This window comes from Haliotis rufescens, unplaced genomic scaffold (assembly GCF_023055435.1).
Source record: "Haliotis rufescens isolate VD_foot unplaced genomic scaffold, xgHalRufe1.0.p SCAF_23, whole genome shotgun sequence".
Classification (NCBI taxonomy): domain Eukaryota; kingdom Metazoa; phylum Mollusca; class Gastropoda; order Lepetellida; family Haliotidae; genus Haliotis; species Haliotis rufescens.
In genome coordinates this window covers 9,985,066-10,005,685 of record NW_025963924.1, presented here as the reverse complement: position 1 = coordinate 10,005,685, position 20,620 = coordinate 9,985,066, and the positions used below count along the sequence as shown (strand labels likewise).

Genomic DNA, 20,620 nt, shown 5'->3' with positions numbered 1-20,620 from the left:
TGGTTTATGCTGACAGCCTGAAATGTTTATGTACGACAGATATATTTTTCCAGAATTTAATTGCCCTTAATTTAATTAAGGGTGCATATAACACACGAGTGCGTATTTTACGCGAATAAATGAGTCTTGTGTACATTGGTCAATCGGAAGGGGTGCTAATTGGGATTGTTCACGAGCCAATATATTAGCAAATATCGCCGTGGGCGCTTATTAGAGCGGGGCGCTTATAACGTCGAATACGGTAACTATTTTCACACAGATCTAAACATACAATCCTTTTTAGAACTATTTTTGATCAAGTTTTGTGTCAGAAATATCTATTGTTGTGCGATGTCATATTTGTCAAAGCAATCACGTTTTTGCAATAAATCAAAAAGTGGTACATGATATGATAATTATAGTAAAAAACCTGCAGCTTAAGTTTCAGAAACAGTTTAATGAATTAATTGTTGGTGATTATTTTACCTTTATAAATTGAGAGGTATTTGTGATATATTCATCCCTCAGCCAATATGATGATCATTTTTATATATAACAATAGAGATGAAGGGGAGTACAGAAACTTTCAGCTTGGAAAATCTGGATACCCTGATACTAACACAAAATGAGAAAAATAATGTTCACAAGTTTCAGAAGCTAATTAAATTTCATTAAATTCAGATCCTAGCAGAGGTCTTGTCCTATGCGAGGACTATGATCTGATTTTGATGCAATTGAGACATAATTTGTGTGTGACAAGGTTAGACATGCAGTGTGCCTGTCTTAGTATAGGAACTAAACATCAGATTGTGACTTGATATAACACTATGACATCCTCAGGGCTCCAGATAAACTGTGTACTTGTGTAAAACAGGCACAATAAATCACCATTTCCTGATTAATTTTGAGTTGCTTGTGTACAAATACTCAGTAAATATTAAAACACTCAATAGTACAAGAACACATAAGAACACATAAGACATAAACGACAAATAAACACCATGAGGGGCGATAAACAACAACCACAAGTTGTTTATTTCTTATGTGAGATTTTCCACATTATGTACAGATTCTTAATGATAAAATGTGCTAGCTTTAAAAATATTTCCCCAAATATTGATTATGATGACTACCTAAATATAATCCAAGCCATAAATGTTGGACAAGTCCATTTTACAAACAGGCGGGTTCAGTTTGGTATTTCCCGCATATTCTCACAATCCTCACGTAGATTATCTGTACCCTTTCTCCCAATACCGATTGTCATATCTCTCCCACTTCTGGATGCGATCAGTCCACCATTGCATTTATCTGCATAGTCTACCAACATCTATGGGGAGCAATTTACCAGACACTCCCTCTAAAAAATAACGTTCAATACATGACGTCATCAAGTTGCGAGCGCATCAATTGCAGGCAGCAACCACAAATGAACTCTACTACAGAGAATAATGTACAAAACAGGTCCATATCTTGCTTATTGTTAATTACATATGTATACTGTGGCGAGTTTATGGAATATGTTACAAACTTCGGTCAACCCCTAATAGGTACAAATTAGAAGTCACACGAAACAGCATTTTAAGCATAATCATTAAAAAGTTTGTGTAAAAATGGTTTGTATACGTGTGTGCAGTATCTGTTGCAGGTAAACTCTATCCGCAGCATGATACACCAAGTTCCTCATCAGTCATCAATAGACCTGTACCATCATCAAATTCCACTCATCCATTCAAACCAAGAACATATACAGCTAAAATCACAGGTTGCTAGGAGCTGGAGTGCAGCTACTGGTGGTTAGCCCTCCGCTGGTCGTCTTGGTCCAGACACTCTATCACGTGGATCTGCAGTGTGTCCATGTCGGGGCACGTTAGATTGCACTGGGGGCACACGAGGGGCACTTCTTCCTCCTCGTGCTGACCTGGATCCAAGTGAGGTGGACCCTGCAGAACAACAGAGGCATGTATTACCATGGTTACATCTTGACCTGTCCTGCTTCTGTTATGGTCCACGTTTGGATATTTTTGAAAAACAATTTTTTTGTTTAACGCTGCAATATTGCGGCCATATGATTGTGGCAGGTAAATTAATCAAGTTAGTATATATTAGAGCTGTAACGTGTGTTCGGTGAATCGAACTGGATCCATTTATGAACTGAATTCGTTTTATCGTGGCCAGTAGAATTGAATATTTATGAATATGCAAGTATGTGCATTTACATACCCTGTACCTAAAAATGTCCATAAGAACATATTATATGCATAGATTTCTTCAAAGACAACACTCTTATAATATTTAATTTCACAGCAATTTGGTCACTGGTCTTTGTCGCATTTGAGCAGATACTATTACCAGTAAATAAATTAATAATATATTAATAATTAACAAAACATGTCAAATATTTTATGTTGTTATTCACTGAATATAACAAATAATACACCAACTGTTGACCTGTTATTGTAATCGTGAACTTATATTCGTATTCAGTACCCTATATTCGCGATACGAATCGTATTCGCCTCATAGTGTATTCAGTGCAGCCCTGGTATATATATATCATATAATACTGTCACCCAGTGCTTGATATGAGTGGTCAGGTCATGATTCATGGGGGAGTGAGGGATGTGACAGGTACAAGGATAGGTCAGGTCCAGATGGACAGAAGTCCCACGTCATGGACTCAAAACTCGTACTGACCAGGGGATTCGAACCCGTGATAATTTTTCTGACAGGCGTAAAACTAAAAGACAAATCTCGTATTCAAAGCATAAAACAGAGGATCCTGTCACAACTAGGAGACACAACCCTGTAGATTGGGTTGCAGTGCCTTAGACCATAGGGCCAGTCTCATTGAGGTTACAAAGTAAAACGTACATCGTACAAACGGCAATAATCGGCTTGACATGTGTGCCACAGCCTAGCGACTATCTGCTCCACATATAGCATCAGTGTCAGGCACTGAACAATTGCACTCACTTCCTACTGTGGTCTCCAGTTTTTCGTATGTTATTGATAAAATAAGCAGTCTGTTCAGTTTTCATATTTGACATATATATTTATAAGAATTGACATCAAAATGTATTTGAATTGACTTCAATAATTTTTCAGTTTATGGAGACATAAATGTAAAAAAATGTGTTTTGCACTTCGTTTTTTAGGCTTATACCTCAAAAACACAAACTATAACTCTATCAGCCCAGTGTCTCCAGGATAATGGCGTACAGCAGTGTATAGAACCGCGGTCCTGACAACATGGGAACCTATCCTCCCCAGGAACCACCCAGGAACACCTACTTGGTTGGGATGCTGGTTCAGATTGAGGGTTTCATGGTAGTTGATGTCCGGTGACTGCTGGTTGTCCTGCATCCCCCCCTGGTAGTTGAATGTGGGCTGGGGCGGGCCGTAGGGACCCCCCGGGCTGACACACTGTAGGTAGGCGTGGGAGGACGGTGCTACCCGACGCTGCATTTCGCTCATCTGGCGGCGGGAGTAGGACTCGATGTCATCCAGCAGCTGTTGGTTCTGCACCTGGAGGTCGCCCATCTCGGTCAGGATCCGCTCCTTCTCGGACACCTGCTGTTCCCGTGCCGAACGTTCGGCATCAAAGTCAGCTTTGTAAACATCCGCCTGGCAAGGAATACAGACCAGGATGAAGAACAAAGTAGGAAAAAATCTGATTTACATCAGACATTTTAGTCTGATACCATACCTCACAGCAAGACGATCTGACAACCACCAGGAAACCTACACAGAACACAACCAGCTCTTGTTGCTACTCGAGTTTAGTTGTAGAGGCCCTGGTGTTCAGAAACATCATGGTGTACAAAATATCCACAATGTAACACACATTCTTTCATTAATTACATTCGGAACTGATTGTTTAACTTTGTTTTTGAGATAAGACATCATATATGTTGGTCTGAGTGATTCGCTCACCTGACCAAGAATTTAGAAGCTTCAATGCTGATTTGGTGATTAGAAAGTTGATCTGACATGACCACCATGACTTCATGCATGTTGAAGAAAAGGATCTGACCTCAACAAGATGAAGGTATGAAAAGGCTTTTGAGCCTACTAGACCTGCATGCAGGTATTTACCCGGGGCTACCAAATTCCGAGTTCATGGGACTCTCAGTAAAAAACTTAAAGGATGAATAGGGAGTCTGAGGCTTGCAACTGACATTTTACTAACTGTCCATTACTCAGAAGACTGAAGCCTGTCATAGAAGGGAATTTCAATGTTAGATTGAAGAGAATTAACAATTGAGTGGGTTTTTTACCAGCAAAGAGAGTGAGGAATTATTGCCTAATTCTACATCAACAATTTTACAGCTATTTGTGGCGACGTTCCAGCAAAGAATTGTCAGTTGTTTGTAACCATGGTAATATGCAATCTACCATTTTGATAACTTGAATGATTCAAACAGCCATACTTATTTGCATCACAGAGGACACTCACTGTATTAAGTGGCATCCAATATCAATTTGTATGTATATAAGACATCATACCTTGCTTCTGGTAAACCATGTGGATGATTCTAGCATCATTTAGAAAATTGTTATGAACCTGATCAAAATAATGAGATATGTTCACAAGAATGAGAAATAACCTTTTTCCAGGACTGTTTTGTTATGTTTGGACATCAAGGGAACAAGTAAAGATAAAATGGCTGATTACAGACCTTATGAGAATCATACTTATATTTGTTCATGTTAGTCATTTCATTGGTCGGTCATAGTTCGCGAAAGGTTGTTCGTAATGGGATGTCCTCGGCGATAGCGAAAACTTGTATCTGATTTTAATAAGATTGAGGTAATCTAAGCATGTGATTAATCCCGTTTCTTTATTTAAAGCATTAATTGTTTTTTGTTAGGCAATCCGATTGTCGGATTAACGAGTGTCAGATTAACAAGACTTGACTTGTGCTTTGTTCATGATAATGTCTTTGACTGTAGCTCGTTTCCTGCCTGCTAACTAGGTTTGTCAGCACCATACCCGTGCTTGTGGGTTTCACCGAAGTGGTAAACGTCTGAGACCTGCATCACTTCAGGCTTTCCTCCCACATTAAGCTGACACGCCGCGATATTACTCGAATACTGTTAAAAGCAGCGTTAAACCCAACTCACTCACTCCCTCCTGCCTGCTAAACATGACCATGTACAAGACCCTCCTACCTGAGCCTTGAACACTGCAGCCATGTCCTCGTACTCCCGCTTCTTGCTGGCGAGGTCGACCTTCAGTGACTGGATCTGCTCGTCCCGGATCGTGATGGCCTCCTCTGCTGCCATCACCTGTGCCGTGAGGTGGTTGATCTGCTCCAACATGGCACGCTGGTTCTGGGGAGCCGAGCCCGGGGTCTGCCGCTCCTGCAACGGGATGAACGAAGATAGGATATAGAAAGAGTGGCCGAAAGTGGACAGTGTGAAGAGAAAGGGAAGAGGGAAGACACCATAGCCTACACAAACCTCATCACCAATCAAGGGAGAGCATTAGGGAAGTATAAAAGTTCAAACACAATAGTACTCTAAACATGATGTACAATTACACATATGGGTACTATTCATGAAGCCCATGTCATGTTGCCACATGGCGGGAATTTATGTAAAACTCATTATCAGCTGACCATAATTTAAAAAAATCACTTTCAATGTATGTCTAATGCAATATTGTTTTTCACCATGACACCTGAATACTGTAAATCTTGAAAATAACAAGAGCGTGAATTAAATGCAAAAAATGTGAGTGGTCTTTGTTCGCATAAATGAAACTTCGCACATTTATGTCTCCAAAATGACTATCAACAATAAGACGGCCTCACTGCACACTTTGGATAGCGGAAATACCAACTTGAATATAAAGACAAACACGGTTTATTGAGCAGCAGATGTAACAAGTACATAACAAAGTCATTTAAAAAACAGGCATCTGGTGAGATATAACTGCTGGGGTCAAGAGTTCTACCCATTCGTGTCAAACAAGGCATCATTGACCACTCCAGCAGTCCGGACAAACGCCACCCACGCAACACTTCGTCAGAGGCTGACATGACAATACGCACTGATAGGCTTCATCACACTCCTACAGCCTTTGTCTTGTCGTCTGCCTACAAGTTTGTTGACACCTTCTCCGTATACCAATCAGTGAACTGTTGTTGGTTCAATTATTTTATTGACGTTGAAATTCCTTAATGCTAGTAAACAGAATAAACATACAAATTGTGTGTTGTTTTTAGGAAAACACTGTTTATTGTTTTTACGGAAGTGCTCTACATAGCGCCAATAAGCGGTGCCATTTTCTGTTAGATTGGATTAAGGTAAGGATATGCATCAGGTGAATGATGAAGGAGTAAGGACGTACTCCAAAACGTTGTGTTTCTCATAATAAAGAAGTTATATTCTCTTCCTTATGTGTATTACTTCTAAATGCCTTTCAAAGACAGGATATGTATCAGTCCGCTGGTGCTGGGGTGTGGGGGTTGGAGTCCCATAGATTTTAAGTCGCATTTTTGCCTTGGGGTCAGCAGTCGTATTAATTTGGAGATGCATTAATTTCACGATTTACAGCATATAATATAATGATAAATAGCAAGAAATTAAAAACAGAATTTATCTTAGGATTGTCATATTGGAGGAAACATTAAAGCATGTTATCACTTGTGCCATCTTTAATCAGTCAAGGTGGAAACTTTGAATGATCCCGCTCACAACACCAAAACCAAAACAACATCTGCCCCTGCAGAGTTGTCTCCCATGGATGTGGAAGTGGACGGTGTGAGTAGTCTATCTCCACTCACCTGCTGCAGTTTGTACTGGTCAAACGTGTCCAGAAGCTCCTTGTAGTCAGTGACCAACTGCTCAAAAGATGTCCGCAGTTGACCCATATTGCGTCTGTATTGAAAGATAAAGAGGGTTTATGAAATACATTCAGAATATCAATCATCCTCAATCTATACGACTCTCCAGGGCGAGCATTTCGGAAAACCTACACTAACCCCTGGCCCCATTGCCATGGTTCTCGCAATCTCAAATTACCTGCCCTTGATTTCTTTTAGCCAGTTTGATTGGCTAGGCTACTCAGTCTAACGTACCAATGAGAATATGAGTTACAAACCAGCCTCGATGTTGGGTTGGCGACATCAACAATATAGCAGCCAGTCCTGATTGCGATAGCGTTTGCGAGAATTCAACGCTTAAAAATAGACTGGTCCTTGTTTCATCCCCACAATGCTGAGCACCAGGCAGGGGAACAAGAAGTCCCATCTTTTGGTATGATGCGGCCATGGAATCGAACCACCAACTTTCTAACACTCTCTATCCACAAGACCACACAGGTGGTCTTCATGTCGCGACAGCCAGGCAATGACTGAAGGCACTTGTTACCAATCATTGTTAATCTCCATCCACATGTCTGACCATCCAATACCAAATGCTAGTCATGCCTTATATTATAATTTCTTCTTTACAATTCTATCGCTCTATTCTGTAAGTACACAATATCAGCACTTAATCATACCCGATGTCTTCCACAGGGGATATCGTTTCATTGAGATCAATGAAATTGCATCACAATGCTCTTAAGACCATTGGGATGTCATCTGTTACCATGACATCACAGTCAAATGACATCACTAATCCCTCTGCCACTGAAGCCGGCTAGCTGTACTTTTTACACTGGTTATTACTATTCACAAAATAAAAAAGATTGAAGAATTATTTTAGATGACATATATTATCTCACTGTTGTGTCTTTTGACATCAAATAAGGCTCAGTTGCAAACTTTTATCGACTTGATATATTTGCTATCAAAAGACACAGGGATGAGATTCTGTATTTATCCTGTGTTAAAAGTCTGATGTGGTATGGCACTGGACGTACTTGGTGACCTCGTGACTCTGGTGCTCCTGTGCGTAGGCGTGTTCCGACAGACCACAGCGCTGCTGGAGGGACTGGATCAGGGCCTGCAGCTCGTGGCGGGTCTGGTTGAGATCCAGCTGTAACCGCTTGTTCCGGTCCTCCATGTCCTTCAGTCTGCAGCAGGACGATCACACACTTAACAGGAGGACCAATACGGCTTAGGTCTGCTGGGGTGGGTTTGGGACTCAAAGGTTGGCCAGGGTCTGTTTGGGGCTCAAAGGTCAGCTAGGAGCTGGGACTGAAAGGTCTGCTGGGGTGGGTTTGGACTCAAAGGTCTGCTGAAGTCTGTTTGGGACTCAAAGGTCAGCTAGGAACCGGGCCTGAAAAGGAGTACTCAGGTCTGTTTGGGACTGAAAATGTCAGATATGTTTTGGACTGAAAAGGGCTGCCAGAGTCTATTTTGGACTGAAAGGTTTAAAAGCGTCACTTACCAGATCATGAAAGTGACAGTCGAAATGTGATTTCTAATCATGCAACCTAGAAAACGTTAACACAGGGTATTCCGAACAATAGTTATGGGCTTAACAACTGAATCCATACAATCTAGACCATCTATTAACCATTCCAGAATGTTCTTTTGTTAGGGTTTCAAATTTTTAATCGAGATTTTGTCAAAATATGTTTCGCAGCGTAGTCGCCAATTTGTCATAAAGCCTTGTGATTGGCCAATACCGACTTCTTGTCAGTCATTCCTTTGGTTGGTCAAAGTTCGCGCAAGGTCGGTCTGACGTGCCCGTAATAGGGTGTTCTCAGATCTTTGTTTAGCGGAAGCAAAACTAAGATCTGATTTTAATGAGCTTGGCCATATTCTCTATATTCACCTTCTGTCCTTCTTGTCGTGTGCATCAGTGGCGGCGGCCAGCTTGGTCTGTGTCTCATGGACCTCGCTGATGAGTGTGAGCACCTGCGACCGCAGAGACTGGACGTCCGTGTCGTACGTAGCAGACTGGAGCTGAAGTGAAAAACACAGCACAGCTAGATGGCAGACCCATGTTGTTGTTTCACAATATTTTGTCCATACTCTACATAATTTCAACAAAAAATAATATGACCTCAAATGATATCTATTCTAATTCACTGATGGAATACTGATTGTGCCGTCACTGTTTTGAATTTTGTTTTCTCATATCAAATAATGTATCTCTTGTGTATGATGCACACTTTGTCCACCACCCCCCCCCCCCCAAAAAAAAAACAACCAAAAAAACTGAGGGGGCTTTACATAATACATGCAGACAAAATTGATTTCTCTTTCCCTAGAGGCAAGCCATTAGCATCAAATCTGAAAAGTGCATGTCAACAAATTCATACTGTAGAATGCAAGCTAGTCCTCTTGTCATGGCTATTACACTATAAGGTTCTAAAAAGTGTTCATTGTATTGCTCTCTTTATGTTTTTAATGCATTTCATCAATTTTATTCAAAATCTCATTCAATATTGTTTACATTAATTTCAGTAAAATCAAGTTTAAAAGTTTGAAGTGTAAAATGTATTTTGATGGCAATAATACTATTTTACATACTGAATGGCTCATCAAGCAAGGTATAGTTTTGATAAAAAAAAAAGAATGAAAAAGTTAATTATTAATAATGATTATTACATGATGATGATGATTATTACATCTGTTGATAGCATCAATTGTGTAGCGTGACACTGATAACTTTTGTTATCATTCATCCATGTCAGAATGATGAGATCTGATTGGTTCACGTGATCTTGATAAAATACTGTGTGTCCCGCCTTGGAGGGAAACAAATATCTCAGTGGGTGAACAAATCGCTTATACCCCGCCTTGAGCAAGACAGGTTGCATGTGGACCTCTGAGAGGCAGAATAAATCTCTCATACCCCGCTTCATAGTAAAAAGCTGTACACGTTTTCCGAGTCAATGAAAGTCATGTGACATAGCACAAGCTAACCTCCGCTCAATTGAACAGCTGTTTTCTATCAATTTTGAATTATTTTAATTCTTTTACAATGTCATATAAAAACATTTTGGTAAGATAAATTTGTTGTAGCAGGATCACTTTGGTTACATGGTCCTGCATCCCTTGTTAGGATTTATACCTCTAACCTTCGGCGATACACATACAACTGCATGGACCCCGAGTGATCCTACTACAACTTTAATATCTGGACTTGTCAGCGATGTATTGCCATCGATGACTGGATTATGAGTTACGTGTGTCACTAGTGAGTGTACGGTATTTTACAAGCTGAACGGTCATGTACACACCTTGACCTTTGGTCTCATGGTGTACAGTCTCAATCAGTACAACTTTCCACATTACAAAACTTACTAGTACAAAACTACAGACCATACGGACAGACAACATACCTGCTGTTCCTTCTCTGTGTCCTGTTGCCGTGCCAACTCCATCAGCTTCTGCTCGTGCTCCTTCCTCAACATAGCCACTTCCTGTTCGTGCTGCTGTACAATGGCTGACATTTTCTGGGTGTTTTCAGTCAGTTTGGCTTGCAGCTGCTGACTCTGTACAGAGAGGATACAGTTCATGTTACCATGGTAACTGGTCCTTCCAAAACATTTAGAACCATGAAGTCTTTGTGGTTAGCTATAATTGTCACATAAAGATAGTGTGAAAGACAGTCTTAAGTGATCATCATAGTGCTCAAAATAACTGCCTGCCGGCTAGCCAAATGCCAGTGACTTTTAAAATGAGCTGGTAATATTTCTGTAAAGCTTGTCCAACTGTCTAGTTGAAAATTTTAGTCAAAACAAATTTATTTCTACAAATCATCAAGTCAGTTTCGGCGTCATTTCATTTCAAAGTCTGTTGTCATTTTGTAAATTATGTCATAGTTTATTGGAAACCCATGCGCATAAGTAAACTGAGTTTGCTGTGAACTGATTATGACTAGTATACATGTTCAGGCATTATTAGCGATGCTAGGGGAAGTCTAAGAAACACCACAAAAGGCAGACAAGCAGTCAAGCAGCTTCGCCTTTGTTTAGCCTAATGGTTTCAAAATGCACAAAATACATTTAGGTTAACACAAAATATGTAGGATGTAGCCATAAAAATTTAGTGATCTCCCTTACCAGTGTCCTTCACCCTGTGTTGTATCATGGTTCTATCATGTCTATATTTGCCCCAATATTACACCTTAAGGGCTTTTAGCATGGTTAGAGGGTTCCACATGTACAAGACACATTGGATCCCTAATGTAGATGATATTCTGGATACTCAGTGTGACAGACATACATGACTGCGATATTGGTTTGCTGTCACTTTTGTGACGGCTGTCATTTCAATTTTGAACATGGTCTTAAGTTTCAATTGGAAAAAAGATAATCACTACTCACTGTAAAATGTTGCTCTCACTTTCCATTTTTTTAGTAGTATTGTTTCATTGGACTTGGGATATTCATTCTTCATGTCCTGTTTTTTGTTCATTTTCGTTTTTAAGCACTGGGCTTAAATTTGGATGAAATGTTACTCTGTAATTAAGCCCCAGGCTTCAAAACCTGCAGTCCCAGTATTTTTTCCGCATACTTTAGAAACTCTGTATCGAAAGAGCTTGGCTCATGTATTGTATAGCATCCAAACAAAAACCTGACTCAACTAAAACTTTACTAAACAGAGGTTAACAAGAGCCATCAGGAGATGACATATACCCCCATTCTGGTGCAACTCGGAAATGGAGTTAGTCTACTTTTACCCCACCTTTGTTCACTGCCATTGGATACGTTCAGTTCAGTGAAGAAAAAACTAATGCTGTTCAGTACTTCTCAACATCCCAAATCATCAACAGGCACCAGATCACCACTTGACTGATCTGCATAGCAAGTTTCATCTAAAAATATTCAACGGTTTGGGAGTTCTGCTCCAGAAACGGAAAACGGACGACGGATGGGCAGAAGGACATGCTGATCACTATATCCCCTTGTTTTTCAAAATGGGAGGATAAATATGAAGTAAAATATTTTACCTTATTTTTCTCCCCTTGTAGGTGTGACCTTATTGTTGCCATTTCAGTTTTAAACCTTTCCTCGTTCCTGTGAAGATGTTCCATCAAGCGTGCTACCTCCTGCGTGTCCGTCTCTGGCCTGCTACTTTGACCTAGATCTGACAAACCACTTTGTGACTTGGAAGAAAACGCTGCCTTTTCAACCAGTTGCAACGAAATCCGTGTGTCTGACAAGAGACTTTGAACCTGGAGGTTCAGGTCAAGGTTCTTCTCGAGGAGTTCCTGGTTCTCCCTCTGGAGTTCCTCCTTCATCTTCTGCTGGCACTCCAGGTCCTTCAGAAGCTGGTCAGCGCTCTCCCGGAACTGACCCACCTGAGAACTTAGTTTATCTCTTTCTTCTGTCAATCTCTTAATTTCTCCATTCTTGTCCTCCAGCTCTCTCTCCAGCTGACTGATTCTTTCCTCCGTCTCAGCACTGACACTGACTATCACCTGCAGCCAAAGTCACAACAGTTCACTCACTGGGATTTATCCAGGGTTCTACATATAAACTAAGTGCTCCTGGCAACATTTGTTATTTTTTACAAAATTTGAAATGTTTAAAAGTTCTCAATTTCTTGACTTAATAGGTATTTTAACACTGCATTTTGGAATTGCATTCAATGCAATACTGTACTCACCGCCAAAAGAATTGCTAACAATAGAAACATTTAGTGAGTGAGTGAGTGAGTTGGGTTTAACACCACTTTTAACAGTATTCCAGTTATATCACGGCGTGTCAGCTTAACGTGGGAGGAAATCCTGAAGTGATGCAGGTCTCAGATGTTGACCACTTCGGTGAAACCAACGAGCATGGGTATGGTGCTGACAAACCTAGAAACATAATTGGGGGAAACCAGGATTCAAACCCACAATCATTGGTTTCTGGCGTGCCCAAGGGATGCAACTCTGCACAGCGACTGGGACACCCGTGCCCCCAGAAACATTTAGAGAAGAATGTACTTTAAGAATAATGTATTTATTCTTATCACGGTATGCTGCACGTGATTTCCAAGTTTTACACGCTATATCCTGCTCGATAAAAATAGTGCATCTCAAGTCATTGATCTATGACGTCACATGAGCGTTCATGAGTGTCAGTTCACACAACAGACCAGTTTGTTCGTTTGTGCATTAAACTAATCTGATATAATCTTAAGTATGAGTACTTTTTCACAAGTTAACCAACAAGTATGGCATACACATTTCTTTTGTCACTGAGAATATAACACTAATTATCAAAACCTCTTCCTCTTGATTGGTCCTGTTCGCAGTGTAATACAGTGTAAATTTTACCTCTATACATTAGTTATTAGTTCTTACATGAATTGGGAAAATGTTTTGTTCCAATTTGGGGATTCTGAATGACATTTGCTGCAGATTTGGGGCTGAATATTGGACTTTGAGTAGGGCCCGATATCCTTGATTTATTTAACTTATTGATTTTTGTTATGCTAACACCACAATCAGCAATATTTAGGCTAAAAGATGGTGGCCTGTAAACAATCGAATCTAGACCAGACAAACAAGAGATTGATATTATGAGCAACAACCCAGGACATCAAAGAACGATGACACGCTATGAAATAAAGTTCAAAACTTAAAATATAGCAAACATATATAATTATATATGCTACACATGTGCCAAATTTCATAACATTTTGAACAACAATGACTGAGTAACGGACGTAAATAACTCTTTCAATATGGCTGCCGTGACAGCAGGCAGGTGAGCTAACAATGACATGACCTTGACCTACCATTTCTTGAAGATTAAGCTCTAAGTCGTCCATGGACATGCCTTGTTCTTCTGCCTTGCTACAGACTTGGGTGGCCAGCTGTTCACTCTTCAGCCTGGCGGACTCCAGGGCGTGGATCTTCCCCAGCAACTCATTCTGGTACAAAGGTAATGAATACATAAATAGTGATAACACAATGCTCAGATTTTTCATTCATTTATGGATTCCACAAAGGAATTATAAGTGTACAAATTTTAATTCCGTGGTATGTAAACTTCTGTGTTCAATATGCTCATCACAAAACAAATGACCATATGATAGCTTAATTGATTAATCTGTAAGACAACTAGTTACACTAGACAAACAAGCATAACCAAGCTTAACTGCACACATGCCAATATACCAGGGATTTCTTTTGGATTCCGAACTAAATCCCTTGGCATCCAAATTAAGTAAGAAACAATCTCATTAAAATTAGACCTCAGTTCTCGCTACCACTAAACAAAGATCTGAGGACATCCCATTAGGGGTCACGTCAGAACGACCTTTCATCCGACCAATCAGAGCATCGCTTACCAGATTATGAAAGTGAAAGTCAGAATGTGATTTCTAATCATGCAACCTCGAAAACTTTAACTCCGAACGATAGTTACAGATTTAACAACTGAATCCATACAATCTAAACCATCTATTAGCCATTACAGAATGTTCTTTTGTTTAGGTTTCAAAATATGTTTCAAAGTTAGTGCCGTAAAGCATGAGAAAGCTGCCTTCTGATTGGTCATTCCATTGGTGGGTCAAAGTTCGCGCAAGGTCGGTCTGACATGACCCGTAATGGGACGTCTTTAGATCTTTGTTTAGCTGTAGCGAGAACTAAGATCTTAATTTAATGAGATTGGGGAAAAAATGGTATTTTGTTAAACATGTTAAAAATTTTGGATTTCTTAAAAGTTCTTTTCTTAAATTCATCATATTCATATGTATCTTAAGTTAAGATACATATGAATATGATGAATTTAAGAAAAGATTCTTAACACTGAATTCAATGCAAATAACGTAAAACGAGGCAGTAAGGCCACCTCCTCCTTCTCAGTCTTAGTTCCAGTGAAACGCAAATCACCTCTACAAGTCCACAGAATTAGTTAAAACTATAATAACAGGAATTGGAAAATTTTTAATTCAAATTTGGGAATTTTTACTAATCCCTGCATCCACTGGAAACTTTTTGTCTTCATATTTTTCCCCATCTACCAACCAGGATAATAAAAAGAATCTGTTAAAAATAAAATAGACAGTCTGGCTTGCACAAACTGGACTATGTGTACAACAGACACAGACAGACCCAGGCATCACGAGGGACAACCAACACTCAACATCCTTGTTAATGACATAATCTTGTTCAACAGAATTGCTTGTTTGTTGTTTGTTGTTTAATGCCACACTCAGCAATATTCCAGTTATACCACAGCAGTCTATGAAATAATCAAGTCTGGACCAGACAATCCAGTGACTGATACCATGAGCATCAACCCACACAATTGGGATACGATCACATGACTCAACCAAGTGGGTGAGCTAGATCCCGTCAGTCGCCTCTAACAATAAGCATGGGTTGTTAAAAACATATTCTTCAAAGACCCAGATCTTCACATGCCTCCAAAGAATTGATTTTTTTGTTTTACTTTGCAACAGTCAATATACATATATCTCAACTTTCAATTCATTGTATCAGGGTTTCATGAAAATGACTTTATTCACAATTTTAAATCAATGAGCAAAAAGCACAATCTCCCCACTAATATCATACTTCAAGTATCTAGATGTTCTAAGTGGAAACAAATGGAATATAAAATCTGTTTCATAAACAAACTGCACAATTAATTGAAACGACATTCATCATTGAAATTTGAAAATCCATTTATCGCAAAATGCACCACTGGAATGAGTTGTAAATGTTTTATGAGTGAGTGAGTTGGGTTTAGCGCCGCTTTTAACATTATTCCAGTTATATCTCGGCGTGTCAGCTTAATGTGGGGGGAAAGCCCGAAGTGATGCAGGTCTCAGACGTTTACCACTTCGGTGAAACCCACGAGCACGGGTATGGTGCTGACAAACCTAGAAACATAATCGGGGTGAACCGGGATTCGAACCCACAATCATAGGTTTCTGGCATGTCCAGGGGACGCAACTCAGCACACGCCACGCCTTAGACGACTGGGCCACCTGTGCCCCCCTAAATGTTTTATGAAAAAATACAGAACAGATTCTGCTATGGCCATAAAATACCAGGATAACTAAAGGCTCAATCTCACCAAAATCAAATCTCTACGTGTGATACCCAGCTGCAGGACAAACCCAAGAGGTCCTGCCAGGTGAACCTTGAGTTAACCTACTAATCTTAATGAAGCATCGGGGGTTCTTGAGCCAACCAGATGTCAGCTTTCTGATTGATTCTGCTTCACTTATTTACCATCTTGAGTGGAAATTTAGACATAACAAATGTAAACAAACACAGATTTCAAATATTCCTTCGATTATACAGGGTATTCACAACAATGTAATAGCACAGCTTTTATTATTTCCATTTGGAACTGGCTATGTATTTTCATATCAAGATACAGAAATCGAGAAGCTGCCTCTGAATGTTTCGCTTTCGTACTAAGAATTTAGAAACCTTGACACTGATTTGCTATGACCTCCTGTAAAGCGCTTGTAACATCTTCATGCAGAGAGGTATCAAATCTGAGTAAAAGATATACCGTATTCGACGTAATAAAATTAGAAATAGGGGGCTCTTATTAGAATATTATTTTGGTGAAAAAAACAGAGTTGAAAGATACATTTCGTGGTTTATGCTGACAGCCTGAAAAGTTTTTGTACGACAGATGTATTGTTCCAGAACTTAATTGCCTACGATTAAGGGTGCATATAACACACGAGTGCGTATTATACGCAAAAAAAAGAGTCTTGTGTACATTGATCAATCGGAAGGGGTGCCAATTCGGATTGTTCACTAGCTAATATATTAGCAAATATCGCCGTGGGCGCTTATTACGTCGAATACGGTAATTTGATAAGATTTGATAACCGTATCTCACCTCATAACTGGCACAGGGATAAAAATGCTATGATTACTATGATACAGCTATCAAATTTAGTGAGTAGTTATCCTTCTTAACATGCTTAACATGCGTAATGCTATACATCCGGGGAAGAATAGGTCTTCAGCAACCCATGCTTGTCCTAAGTGGCAACTAACCATGCCAACAGAATCGGGTGGTCAGGTTCACTGACTTGGTTGATACGTGTCATCATATCCCAATCATGTATATTGATGCTCATGATATCAATCACTGGACTGTCTGCTCCTGAGTTGATTATTTACAGACTGTCATATGGCTGGAATATTGCTGAGTGCAGCATTAAACAACAAACAAATAAATGCTATATCAAAATACAGTCATGCAACCTGGACTAGCCATAACTTCAAACACTCTCTCCCCCATTAGAAAATGGTCGGTGAAGATTCAGGGTAGATTAGGTCTTCAGCAACCCATGCTTGCCGTAAAAGGCAACTATGCTTGTAATAAGTGGGACTAACGGGATCAGGTGGTCAGACTCCCCGACTTGGTTGATGCATGTCATCAATCCCATTTGCGTGGATCGATGCTCATGATATCAAACACTGGATTGTCTGGTCCAGACTCGATTATTTACAGACCCTCATCATAAAGTTGGAATATTGCTGAGTGCGGCGTAAAACATCAAACCAACCAACCAACCCTTCAGGAAATATTACTCTACCATCTTTTCTTCCTTGCTGGTCTCCAGCTCTTGGACTTTCTCCAACATCTCTTCATTGTCTTTCCGCAGTCCAAGGATCAGCGCCTTCGTCTGGTCGAACTTGTCGCGGTTGGCTATGTTGGCGTCGTGGACTTTCTTCTTCCACTCCGCCAGCGCCTCGTACTGCTTCTTCATCATCTCATTGTTGTCCTTCAGGTAATCTGATGGCAAATACACATTTGCCATGTAACCATAACAACCTTTGGACTTTTTGATAACACATCAAACAACTCGAGCTTAACCCAACAAACAAAAAAATAAAATTAATTTCTTTTCCATTTGCCTGCCATTCTTTTAAACGGATTAGAAAGAACCTAAATGTATTTCCACTCTACCGAAATGACTTCCAGTTTAGGAAACACATGTTGTAAACCCAAGTCCTATTCCTCTTGCTTCCATTACAACATGTACCATGATGTACAATGACATCACTTCCACTGAGGGACACTGTGTCTCAAGCAGTGAAACTGTAGAACAGACAGTCAATACATCAACCTTAAACTCTGAAGAAAGTTATATCCAACGTTTTATATTCAGCAATGAGAGTTTTGAAATCAGGATTGGTAAAAGTTGCCAAGATGTGAAATGGGTTATTGCAAAATATTTTTTGTACTTAAAATGATGTGCATGCATGTGTGTGTGGCTGCTGGTTCTAGTCCGAAGGGGCGGTCGGGTAGCCTAGTGGTCAAAGCATTTGCTTGTCACGCCAAAGACCTGGTTTTGATTCCCAACTGGGTACAATGTGTGAAGCCCATTTCTTGTGCACCCGACCCCCCCCCCCCCCCCCCGTGAGATTGCTGGAATATTGCTAAAAGCTGCGTAAAACCGTACTCACTCTAGTCCAGACTAATGCCGATTTTATAGTGCTAGGCCACTTAGACATCATACCACAATTAAGTTGTATACCCAACTAAGACACAGTATATTGACTCCGAGCCAACTAGTCCTTGTTCTATTCCCAAGTTTATTTTGTGAATCATATTCTGCACAAAGCACATCACATCATATCCCATTGTTTGTCATGGTTATTTGTTTGAAAGAACATTTATTTCTGGTTTCACATGATAAACATTGTCACATGACATTGTTTAAGATATATGATTTTTTAGTGTACCCTTCAAACATTTGCAGGCAACATTTGCACATACAACTTTGAAACTATATGACTGACACAAAAACTACCTGCCATGGGCCTACGGGCCAGCGCTGGAACTGTACCATTACGAGTATACATGTGCCATTGACACAATTGGGTGAGTGAGTTTGGTTTAATCCCGAACCAGGATTCGGACCCACAATCATAGGTTTCTGGCGTGCCCAAGGGACGCAACTCTGCACAGCGAATCGCAGCGCCTTAGACGACTGGGTCACCCGTGCCCCTGCCATTGGCACTAAAATAGGAGGAATTTCAATCCCTGGTATGTAATCGTTCCTGATTTCTTGCAAATTTCCATAAATTGTTTAATTTGCTTAAAACTGTTAGTCAGGTACACAGATTATTCAGATATACACGCAGTCATGATGTCGTCTTTTGATATTTGCATTCACATGTTATGTGGAAACTAAACTCAGAACAACAAGAAGAACAACAACAAAAATATCTGATCTTAAACATCAAAATGCTGAAAAGATCCCCAAGCAAACTGAAATACTGTACCTCTTAAGTCGCTATTCTCCCGTGACAGATCATGCACTCTAGCCAGTGCCTGCTCCAGGGTGACGTCAGTCAGGGAGTTGGGGGTCTGCGACATCCCCAGGGGGTTGATCTGACTGAGGCTGGCTGGAGGTTGGGACCCCGTAGAGGAATTGGGATGGGAGAGAACTTCAAAGTCAGGGGACAGGCCGTTACTGAGAACCGTACTGCTCCTGAACGTTCCCCCCGTCTCCTGCACACCGTTGCTAGACATCATCCTGATCTGTGTGTCCTACAGCATCTTCTACATAGGCCTGGTTTCACACGAATAACTCTCTTTTTAAAAACATAGATGAATGGCTTTGGTTCTGCATATCTACATGTCACTGTTAACTGTATTTCAGCTGTTTCTGAACATCATTAAAATCAGATCTTTTCATAAATTTACTCAGATACGATTTCTCTCTGCATGAGGCTCTGACAAACTCTTCAGAGGTGGTCGCAGAAGGGAAATTTTCAAACAGCATTCGTTTTTTTGCGTCTCCAAGAACTTACAATATTAACTTTTTGTATTCATTTTCAATTTGTAGGCATATAGGATGCAATATTACTGTAAGATCCTGTAGGTAGAGAATCCCAGAGTGTAACTATGGTTACAGTGCCTATTTGTCATCATTGTTCCTTGCATCAAACTTGGTTTCTCTTTGTACAGATATACTGGCATATGTTTGGTGGGCACAACAATATACAATGTGAAGCTTAGGTTTCTGATATGAAGCTACTATGTGAATTAGACGCTTCAGGTGCATGAAAGAAGGACCTCATCAGTATGTGCTTACTGACTGTCCAGCTGTATACATAGTAATTCTCAGCATATGTTGACAAAAACCTTACACCACATTAATGATCAACACGTGAAAACTGACAAATAAAATTCATTTGTTTACATCCCTGACAAATATGACTTTCAATTCTATTTTTATCATGCTGTCCCTGAGGCAGGAGGAGGAGTTGGCACCATCTTTGAGCTAGTGTCGACAAATGATTTCTGGATGGTATTCAACACCAATCCTTTAACAAAATCAATTTATTTGTCTATAATTGTTTTAGACGTTGGTAGCCATTCTTCATAACGTCCTGTGACTAGTTAACATGGTTAATCTAAGTGTAAGAAACAGAATGATATAATGTTACTTTCGATATCAAACAGGAAACGAGAGATGTATGATTTTGTATGTCCTTTCAGGCCAAGTTGACAAACTTATTCAACATTTTCTCACTACCTTTACATCTCCTGTTCACAACATATCATCTAAGCGACGCTGTGACAGTTATGACAATGTATTCTACATACTTAGGTTACTGTAATGTCCAGGGTTACACGTTCTCTTCCTTCTCTTGATCAATTTCTTATTTTGGATACCCGTGACGTCGTAAATATCCGTAAATTGGGGAATTCCCGCAGATGGTCCTTGACCCTGCACTGAAATAAGAGATGTGATTGGTTGTTTTGTCAACTCCGTACAGCGACTATCTATGGGCT

General features: G+C 40.0%; 1 protein-coding gene across 1 annotated transcript; it reads right to left on the bottom strand.

Moving 5' to 3' along the window:
- Positions 1 to 122: 122 nt before the first annotated feature.
- On the bottom strand, positions 123 to 20,550 carry LOC124133047 (optineurin-like). The gene is made up of 12 exons (XM_046497254.2): positions 20,432 to 20,550; positions 19,102 to 19,391; positions 17,406 to 17,605; positions 13,623 to 13,757; positions 11,845 to 12,315; positions 10,232 to 10,384; positions 8,716 to 8,846; positions 7,856 to 8,008; positions 6,774 to 6,867; positions 5,155 to 5,346; positions 3,274 to 3,606; positions 123 to 1,922 (listed from the first exon to the last, which is right to left on the bottom strand). The coding sequence occupies exons 2-12, from the start codon at positions 19,352 to 19,354 to the stop codon at positions 1,767 to 1,769; spliced, it is 2,271 nt and encodes a 756-aa protein (XP_046353210.2). The 5' UTR covers positions 19,355 to 19,391; positions 20,432 to 20,550; the 3' UTR covers positions 123 to 1,766.
- Positions 20,551 to 20,620: the final 70 nt, after the last annotated feature.

Excerpts from the sequence above, each read along its gene's own strand:
- LOC124133047 (XM_046497254.2), bottom strand. The coding sequence starts at position 19,354 with ATGATGTCTAGCAACGGTGTGCAGGAGACGGGGGGAACGTTCAGGAGC. Across the intron at positions 8,847-10,231 it reads ACACAGAGAAGGAACAGCAG|CTCCAGTCTGCTACGTACGA; the intron begins GTATGTTGTCTG and ends TTTTCACTTCAG. Across the intron at positions 8,009-8,715 it reads CACGACAAGAAGGACAGAAG|ACTGAAGGACATGGAGGACC; the intron begins GTGAATATAGAG and ends GTCCTGCTGCAG.